General features: G+C 36.4%; 1 protein-coding gene across 1 annotated transcript; it reads right to left on the bottom strand.

The window, feature by feature from the left end:
• Positions 1-2323: 2323 nt before the first annotated feature.
• LOC149939265 (uncharacterized) lies at positions 2324-4100 on the bottom strand. Its single transcript, XM_090178164.1, has 4 exons — positions 3935-4100; positions 3299-3412; positions 3040-3243; positions 2324-2417 (listed from the first exon to the last, which is right to left on the bottom strand). Exons 1-4 carry the CDS (start codon positions 3953-3955, stop codon positions 2331-2333), a joined length of 426 nt encoding a protein of 141 aa, XP_090034290.1. The 5' UTR covers positions 3956-4100; the 3' UTR covers positions 2324-2330.
• Between the last annotated feature and the right edge of the window lie 6265 nt (positions 4101-10365).

The raw sequence follows: 10365 nt of genomic DNA, 5'->3' as shown, positions 1-10365 counted from the left end.
GCTTTCAGCCGTTATGAGTCGTAGTACTCGGGCCCTCGTAATGATCGGATTAAGGGACGAGAGTGGTCTCGTTGTAAATTGAAAATCACGTGTTATGTTTTTTAGTATGTCGTTACCAGTCAAGGTGCAGTGTAGTGTATTAATTATTTCCCAATGTCTAGTGTAGTGTATTAATTATTTCCCAATGTGTAGTGTAGTGTATTAATTATTTTTCCAATGCATAGTGTAGTGTGTTAATTATTTCTCAATGTGTAGTGTATTAAACTTTAATCTTATTTCTTTGACTTGGCAATCCTCAATTCAGTAACTTAAGCAATTTACCCCTAGACACCCTAATTAATCTCGCTAACCCCAAATGACAAAGTAACGCGTGAAGGGAAGACCATTGAAACTAATGTAGGCTGGGTCGCGAAGGTTCCTTTAGGCTAGGAATAGCGACTTTGAAAAGGGTTAAGAAAACCCCTTCATTTTGGGGACTCCGTTCGGGATCTAATTTGAATGTTGGGTCGAGTTTTGATGACGTATCTAGGTAATTTTTAGGCTTTTTTTTTAATGCTAAAAACAAGTCTTGATATTGGTTGTTTATGTATATCCCTTTCCTGTTTTATAACTTTTGTATTTACTCGCCAGTGTCAAGTTACGTTGACCATTGCCTTTTGGTACTTCGTAGCGGTATAGGCTCAGGGTTATTAGCAAAATTGTTTTTAACACAATTGGTTTTTTTTACTTTAACGATCTTTCTGTGTATTTTAACTGTCCATTTATGAATCGAACAGGTGACTCATCTTACGTTACTCATTGCGCTACTGGTAGAGAAATCCGCTATGCCAAACGCGTTGCTTTTCAAGAGGCTCGTGACCTTAGCGCGATCACTTGTAGCACCATGAGCCCTCCGAATCTCCCTGGTGGTTCTGGTCCGACTCAGGATAATACTGGCGGCGGAAACTCTAACTCTCTCCTTAGTCGCTAACAAACATTTCTACACCAAATTCACTAAATACTCCTCAAATCATTCGTAATTGTGTTCTGTCCCCAAATGCCACAGTGGCTGTCCCTCATGATGTCTTGGCTAATATAAATTTTCAGAGTTACCTTCTTAATTATTCTGCAAAGAATCGAATGCACAAACTTAGGCTAAAGTCATCTAGTGACTTTTAACGCTTAAAACAGGTGGCCGGGTTACAATGCGTAGGAGGATGGTGGCAAGCCCTTTCATGCCACGCGAGCCAATAGCTTCCTACACTTACTATTACCGTTAAACTCTACAAGATTTTACGAAAAAGAGAAGCCGAAAAAATCCCCTTGAGATAACTTGCCACCCAGTGCCAAAAGCAGGGATCGAACCCAGCTCTTCTTGCTGCGATTCGAAAGTGCGGACCATCTAAAAAATTCATGTGCTTAACTTCAGTTACAACATTCGATTCTTTGCAGAATAATTAAGAAGGTAACTCTGAAAATTTTCGAACTCCTGGATATTTGGGTAAGGTAGATCAAATATAGGAAAAGGCCTCATATATTTAATTTTTGGGTCCCGTATTAAAAATATGTGGATTTAAATCATTTTCCTTCTTGGAATAATTTTCGGTGGAATTTTACGAAATGAAGTTAACTTCTGTTGTGTACTAAAAAACCAATATCACCAACTCTTATCTTATCTGTACGCGCACGCGCTTTACCTAAAACGATCTATATAAATAGTCGTCCCGCTATTGTAAGGCAGCCAGATTACCGAGTGCAAGTCTCTATAACTTTATATCCCGTATGTAAATATATATATATATCATGTAAATATATCATCGTCATAATAAACGTTTCTACCATTGTCTGAATGGGTATTTGTTGAACACAACAACTTCCAAACGTTTTCATTTATTTAAATTTTTGGGGGCTTCTTGTTAGTATTTGCTGGCTACCTTTAAAATTTCAGGGTAGGCCATAGCATACTTTGCCTCCACCCATGGCCCACGCACTGACTCTGACCAGCTTTCACGGAGAGAGTACGGAGATGGCCTTCGTCGGATCGCAGCTAATGAAAACCCAGAAGAGACTCAATAACTACCCTTTGAGCAAATAAGACTATCGCGATTTCAAATACGACAATTGATTGAGTTTAAATCCTTAAATAAAAATTAGGGACAAGTATGTGAAGCTTTTTGACTATTGGAACAGAGAAGGGTCCTCATTAATAAACTGTAGGTCCTCGGGGAAAAATTTTACTAACAACAATTTAAGAAACAAATGTAAAAAGTATTTTGTTCTAAAAAATCAAAAAAAAGTACTTCGTGTTTTATTGAAATAGATCAGAAATTTCTGAGAATGCTACATTAATTTTAAGTTGTTGCTGCAGTTGTGGTGGCTGCTGCGGTTGAAGGCTTGTTTGAGCATTGGCCAGTTTGGCACGTGAAGCCGGAAGCGCCCTTTAAAAGTAATACAAAACAATGAGATCATAGTTTCGGTTTAAAGAGTAACGCTGATTTCGAAGAATTAACGAGTGTCTGAGGGCATTGCCTCATTAGCCGTAGCAAAAGCGTTTAATTTATCTACTACAGGCGAAATGTCCATCTCTTCATATCGGGCTAATTTTAGTCACTTGTAAAAAATGAGTGGCTGGCAAACATAAGAAACTTTATTCTAACTTTTTATCGATAAAAAAGCTTTTTGATATAAATATAATTAAGGAGTGTAATTTTGGCATTTCCCAAGCGGTAAATTCTAAGCATTAATGCGGTGTACAAATCCGCGGTTAAGTAGAAAATGTACACCTACTGTGAAGTGCATCGAATCTGCAAATCAACTTCTTTCATTTTAAAGGCCTAGCTGGATACTCTGCGAGTAAGAGATGAACTTTGCAGAGGGGACTTTTTTGTAGTTCCTCGATTACGTCACCACTTCGAAACTTAGACATTCCTTGGCAGATTAACCAATAGGTTGTGTAAGTTTATGCCTTCCAAATTGGAACTTGTTAAGATAATTATTATTATATTAATTCGCCACTCGATACATTCATACATGACGAGCTCCTTTCGGTGGAACACTTACTTTAGTATTGCACGGGGTGCCTTCAGCAAGATTGGGCTTTCCGCAAGTTTTCTGTGCGTCGACACCCTTGATGGTGCATTTGGCCTTGCAGTTAGTGGGGGCGGTTGAATCCGGCTCGCCTATAACGGGTGAACCGCTGTAAAGAGTTTTGCAAGCCTTCACTGCGTCATCGCCTGTCGCTACGCATTTTCCCTTCAAGCAACCCTGCGTTTTTCTCAATTAGAAGGGCTACTTATTCGACTCGTTTGGACTCGCATACCTGTCCACCTTCGCAAGCATCAAAGTCATCCCTTGGCAAGTCAGAGATTTTGGTCTTCTTGTTGTTCTTTTCATCCGTAATCAAACAGTCGATTTTACACTGGTCAAGATCCGACTGTTGGATGATAAAATGGTTAAGTTCAAATTCACCGTTGTCCTAACACACTCGTATTTGCTATTTCAGAAAATCTATAAGGAAAGATTTATCGGGGTAATTCAATATTGGGGGGGTTATATAACTTTAACATTTAAATAGCTCCCATAAGTCAGATCCCAGCCTCTTTAATATATATTGACTGAGAATGCCATGTACGTTACCTATTTAACACTTCTTTTATTATTATAGTTTTACATTTTTACTGAAAACATTTAGTTATTTTCAAAGTTATTAAAAAATGGATTTGGTAATTTATTTTTAAACCCATTCGACCTTACCATTGTTTTCTTATATTTTTGACGAGATTCTGTTTATCCGCAATAGATATTACTATTGACAAATCAACATAAAACCGCCCTCCTTCACCCAGGCGAGGAAAGTCAAATTTGACTTTTATTCTCTTAATGGAATAGCGTCGTAATCTAGCCCACTAAAAGTTGAATAACCCTGGCAAAGTATGAAAAAGCTAATAATATTTACCACATCTCCCTCAATTTTCATCGCTTGCGCGACTGCGGTTTTGAGGGCCCCGTTCGTGCTTTTCTTGCACTGCTCGGCAATTTCAGGCTTGTTGGTCAATTTAATGACTGGTGGTTTTTGTCCAACTATAATTTAAAGATTGTTACGCGTGTGTTACAAGGAATTAATTACCATTAAGTAAGAATATAATCTAGTGATTTCCCGAAGAAAAACCACGCCTCTTTTCTTTTCGGAGCTGAAGGGTTGAAGACCCACCGCTCCCCTAGTAGAAGCATGTTCTTCCTTGCTCCAGTAGGCGGATGATATTTTCGGTAAATCGCGAAAGTAGCGCCTGCGTATTCTCAGTTACGGTGAATAAAGTACCGTCCACACTATCCAATTTTATTGGTGTAAAATAAGTTGTTGATATCCGATGTACCAGTTAATTGGTAATTGTACGCTGTTCACATCTTTCCACAAATAAAGGCCATATATTAAATTTTTGTTAATCGCAATAGTACGACATTTGCTCACAAGAGGGTTAACGATTTCGGTTCCCCTAATTAAATATCATTATTTTTTATTATTGTCTGCTATGTTTTCAATGGTTGAGTCTCTATTTTTATGTCTTACTGTGTTGTATATTTAAATTTGAATTTTGAGCCTGCCATGTCTGCTTTTTCGATAATAGCAACTTTAATTGTAAGGAGACGATTGGTCACAGTTTCATGACGTCAGTAAGTACCTTAACTTTATTGGATGATTTTCTAATAGTTGTAAATCCAAACAAATTGCATAGGCGTGCGCACTATAGGGCCAGGATGGGCCATGGCCCGACCTGAAAACTGAAAGGCCGCAAAAACTTTGGGGGAAAAGGGCGCAAGCCTTAACATTGTAGGTGCCCAAAAATTCCTAAAATCCACCAAAATTAGACTCTAAACTAGTACAAGAGGAAATCGATAAAAAATAAGAATGTATTATACTAGTAAAAAAGTATACTTATCGGTAACATGCTAAAAAAATAATTGTTATTTGGTGATATTCTTGATTCACTTCAAGGCGTTTTAGGACACGTATTTTATATTTTAATAAACTGTTTGTGAAAATGGCGACTGACGGACACTGTGGTGAAATTAGTCGTTTGGACTCTTTGGAGCTATGACACGTTTTTTTGGGGACTGTAGCATAGATTAAATAACCTTACAGGGATAGTTCGCATCATACTCTGTACGCCTTTAGCATATTGAACTCGTTTGTATCAAACAAGGCTGCCGGTTTTTTTTTCATCCCCTCAATTTTACCCCCTTACCGATACAAATCCGGAACTTGAATTATGGAATTTGTGCCATCTAGTGGTAAAGTTTGGCGAATTTCTCAAGGACGTTGTTTTGAATTTGAATTTTTAAACGTATTTATTTTATTTGGTTCTTTGGAAATATCATCGTCATTTTAGGATACATTCTTCGTGAATTTTTTATATAAATTAGTGGTTTTATGTTATACCGTTTATAAAGCAGTTATTTGTAACATATTTAGTACTTTAAAAGAAAAGTATATTCATATAAAAGTGAGTTAACAGCAAAGTAGGCCTAGTGCTTACAACAATTGAATCATCATGCCGCGCATCAAAAGATGTGTTTATAAAGGATGCAATAGTGATTCCCTTTACAACGCGAAAGATTATATGAAAGACGTTGTGTTTTACCCTTTTCCAAAGCCAAAAAGATGTTTAAAACAATGTACACGATGGTTGAAATGGTTGGGTTGAACGTGTGAGCTACAACACCTACCTTTGTTCGAAGCATTTCGTTGGGGGAAAAGGCCCAAGTGAAAATTTCCCTGATCCTGTCCATTTAAACGTAAGTTACATACTCCTTTAAGGTATTACATCGTCTAATATAAAAAACATTACTTCCAGGATTATGTATCAATTTTGAAAACTAAACTTCAAGTAGCTTCAACTTCCACATTGCAATTTAGTAGTCATAACTTACAAGAAATTCAGGAGGTATTAGTTCCTATACCACAAGAACAAGCCCAAGTTGACGATTTTATTAATCGTAGCTCACAAGAAATTCAGGAGGTAGTAGTTCCTATACCACAAGAACAAGCCAAAGTTGAAGAAAAAACATCTCAACATCCTATTAATGTAATGGCGGTGGTAACAGATATTTCAGAAACTCTAACGGAAGAAACAGAAGCCATAAACAGTATGCAGCTGGACTCGGTAGTAGACCAAATTCAACCACAACAAGTTGTTACTGAGAATAATGACGTAGCGCCAGAAGATATTGAGTCAGTGTTCCAAAAATTCTCCGTGCCGATTAATTGGTCAATTACTCACACATTGAATGGATTTGAAATGCAAAAATTAAATGAGTCGTGTTATTTTACTCTCGGTTTAGCCATTGATCGCAAATTTACGGTCACATACAAAGCTTTAGGAAAACCTATAACCATTATCGCTGGTCTTAGTTCACTTCCAAAAGAAGTAAGGAACGCTACTGATCTTCTATCTGTAAAAAATCTCCTGGATAAATTGAAAACATGTAAAGGGAATTCCGAGGATGAGTTTGTGAACAATTTTAAGAATCGGAATAATGATAATGGATTTTTCAGTTCAATATCTGGTGGAGTCCATAGTGAAAGTTGCAGCTTAATAGAACTAAATGAAAAGAGGTCTCGGTGTTTTTACTGCGTGAAACAAAGGGCTGGTTTCAAAGTAACATTAAGGCGGAACAAGAAAAAAAATTACCAAAGCCTCACACATTTCAAGAATATGGACAAAGAAGGTCTCATTACACATTTGAAATCCACAAAGACTGCGGTATATAAGTTAAAGGGAAGAATTACACGTCTTAAGAAAAGATTGGGTAAAGTAATCGCTGTTGATGGAGATGACATGGGCGATGGCACTCATAATGTTTTGAAAAATATTTTAGACCAAAACATTGATAATAACAACTGTGCCAATAATGATTTTTTTTTTTTTTGAAAACTCAGCAAAGAATGATTAGCGGTAAAAATTCTAAGGGCCGCCGTTGGCATCCACTAGTTATACAGTGGTGTCTCTTTATGTATGCCAAATCTCCGTCACTCTATGGTGTGCTTAGTGATTCTGGCATACTGAAATTACCTTCCAAGAGCACCTTAAACAGAAAAGCACCCAAGATTGGATTAAGCCCAGGATTTCACTAAAATGTTATTGAAAAGGTCCAAAATGATATAAAAATCTTGGTCTTAACCCACACCAGGAATTTTTCGGCCTTGTCATAGATGAAATTAAAGTCAAGGAAGACCTTGTATACCGAGTTGAAACTGGGGATGTGGTTGGGTATACATCTTTAAATGATGTTCACAATAGAATAGCAGATGCTAAAGCTGTTCTTTATAAAGACCGACCTATTGCAACACATTCGCTCCAATTCATGTTAAGAGGAATTACCTCCGGATACAAATATCCTATAGCTTATTTCGCCACCAACAGCTTAACTGCGGAGAAGCTAGATTCCCTCATTATGGAAGCAGTTCATAAACTAGAATTCTGTGGGCTGAAAATTTTGTGTGTCACCGGTGATGGTGCGTCAACTAATCGTAAGTGCTTTGGCTATAACACAACTCTGAAAGAACCACATAAATGTGTTAATCCTGCTTCGGGAGATGAAAGATTTCTGTATTTCGTGTTTGACCCACCTCACCTTATAAAAACACTAAGAAATGCTCTGGCTAACAGCACAAGCAGTTGCAAATATCGATTACTCCAAATCAACGGCGAGTTTATCACATGGGACACAATCAGAGCAGTTTATAACAAAGATATCCAAAATGGAGGTAACCTTCGTTTGCTTCATAAGCTGACTTTGGAACACATTAATCTGGAGAACCGCATGAAGGTCCGGTTTGCCACCCAGATTATCAGCCAGTCCGTTGCGAATGCCATCAAAATTGAGTTTCCAGATCAATATCCTGAAACCATTAGGTTCCTGGAAACCTTTAATAAGTGGTTTGACATCATGAATGTCGGGCACCTTTTTGAGGGAAGAAATAAATGCAATGAAAATCTGGAGCCCTTCACTAGAGCAGATGATTGCAGACTTGGGGTTAGGGTTTTCATTTATTCACAGTCAAGTAGTTTAAATTAATAGTTATTTTGTCTTTCAGTGGTTAAAAGAAACGTTTCTGCCGTACCTAGACGAGTGGGAAGCATACGTTGAAAATCAGCCTGTTAACAATCAAACTAAAAAGAAAATGCTGCTCCCCCATGAAACATTTCAGGGTCTTCTTCAAACGAGTGAGTTAATTATTTCATTAGTAATTAAAAAACTTATAAGTAAACTATATTATAAATATATATATATATATATATATATATATATATATATATATATCATTATAGCTCTTGCAGTTTTGGAAATGGTACAATTTTTGTTAGCTCAAGGCGCGCCATTTGTTTTGACTACACATTTCAATCAGGACCTTCTGGAACAGCTCTTCAGTAGGCATAGGCAAGCCTTGATATGGGATTATTCGAGAAATGGGGGTAAGCTAGAAAGATTGCACGAGGGTAATTTAATACTAAAGAAAAGCAAGTTTGCTAATACAGAGTGAGATCATTTAATAGGAACTTTACAATGACTTATTTTTAAAATATCACAAGATTTTAAATTTTAAAATATCACAAAATTTTAAATGCAATTTGTTAAATTCCCTTTTGTATTGCATAGTGGCCCTTGTTTAAAATTTTTTGAAGAATCTCAGGTGGTACAAATAAATCTAATTACAAGATAATATTGTATTTCTCACTTATTTCACCCTTCAAGTTGTTTTCAATTTTTATTTTGGTTTTTTCTTTACTGTTGGTTTTGGTCGTTAACCTCTTGCTCCTTATGCCTGCCTTCAATTCATTGCGGCGATTTTTGTTGTGACCATTGCCAGAAGTGTTTATTGTGCTATTCAGTATTGTGGCAAATATACACATTCCACTCTCCAAGTTGACTAGAGCTTTTTCTGTTAGTAAATTGTATTTTGTGTTTATAACAAAGTCAGAATTTATACTATCAATAACTTTTTTTTTCCTGTTGGTTATATACGCCTCGTTTTAATATTTTCCAACATGATTCATAATTAATTTAAATATTTCCATAGCTTCTAGAGTAGGGTACTTTAGATTCTTTCTATTTTGTGCATCAATCCATTCTCTCATTTTTTTTGGAACTTTTGACACATTATTTTCTCTTAATACATTCCTAATAGCTCTGCTGTCTTTTGATGTTTTTGATTTTAACAGCTTATTAACAATGAAGCCCGCTACATAGTATAATACACGTTCGTCTTCCTTAATTTCAGCTCTAACTTCCACAGATGTTTTATTTGTATGCATGTATATTTGTCCAACATCAAATAAGTCAGTCAGGAAAAAGTGAAGGCCTGTATATTTTTGTCTCTCAGTGAGCTTGTATTGCTTATCTTCTGGGGTTTTTGTAAAAAGACATTCCCAAAGACGTTTGACTTGCTGAAAAACACTCGAAGATTTGTCTAAAGACAAAATATAGCTTATAATAGTTGTTTGGTTGGGCAAAATTGGCAAATCCTCTTTTTCTTTGAAGGTCTTTTGAGCTTTAGCCCAAGAACTCTCAAACATTTCTTCAAAATCATTTTCTAGTAAAGATATAGTTATTAGGTTTGTGTCTAAATGAAAAAGTTGACCAAAATAATGCTTAATTACTTTGAACAATTTGTTTAGCAAATGTACAGTTCTTTCTTTTTTTCAAAGGCTTTTCAGTAGTGGTTGTTCGTTCCCTAAAAGTCAAGAGGTTGTTTAGTCAATAAAGGCCCCAAAAAAAGTTCTACCAAAATACGGCTGTTAAATTAAAAAAAGGTCCCAGCAAACACAAGTGGTCCCTGGGACGTCCTACGAATGTCTCAAAGTCTATTATACGTCCAAGTCCAAACGGATATCCAGACAATGTCGATGGGACGTGACAAAAATAATATATTTTAGAATTAATATCCAAAGTACATCTAAAATATCGCTAAACATTTTGGACATCTCCTGGATGTCCATTATAGATCCAAAATATCGCTAAACATTTTGGACATCTCCTGGATGTCCTTTACAGATCGCTAAACATTTGGGACATATCCTGGATGTACATTTTTTGATCTAAAATATCGCTAAACATTTGGGACATCTCCTGGATGTCCATTATAGATCCAAAATATCGCTGAACATTTTGGACATCTCCTGGATGTCCATTATAGATCCAAAATATCGCTAAACATTTTGGACATCTCCTGGATGTCCTTTACAGATCGCTAAACATTTGGGACATATCCTGGATGTACATTTTTAGATCTAAAATATCGCTAAACATTTGGGACAGCTCCTGGATATCCATTATAGATCCAAAATATCGCTAAACATTTGGGACATCTCCTGGATGTCCATTATA

This window comes from Leiobunum rupestre, chromosome 6 (genome assembly GCF_980474605.1).
Source record: "Leiobunum rupestre chromosome 6, qqLeiRupe1.1.hap1, whole genome shotgun sequence".
Classification (NCBI taxonomy): Eukaryota; Metazoa; Arthropoda; class Arachnida; order Opiliones; family Sclerosomatidae; genus Leiobunum; species Leiobunum rupestre.
The sequence above is the reverse complement of the archived record's forward strand: the minus strand, read 5'-3'. Positions and strand labels throughout refer to the sequence as shown.

Bases quoted from the DNA above. Each gene is read 5' to 3' on its own strand.
- LOC149939265 (XM_090178164.1), bottom strand. From the start codon at position 3,955: ATGAAAATTGAGGGAGATGTG. The intron at 3,244-3,298 runs GTATGCGAGTCC...AGAAAAACGCAG, and splicing joins ATGCTTGCGAAGGTGGACAG to GGTTGCTTGAAGGGAAAATG. The intron at 2,418-3,039 runs GTAAGTGTTCCA...TTACTTTTAAAG, and splicing joins GCACCCCGTGCAATACTAAA to GGCGCTTCCGGCTTCACGTG.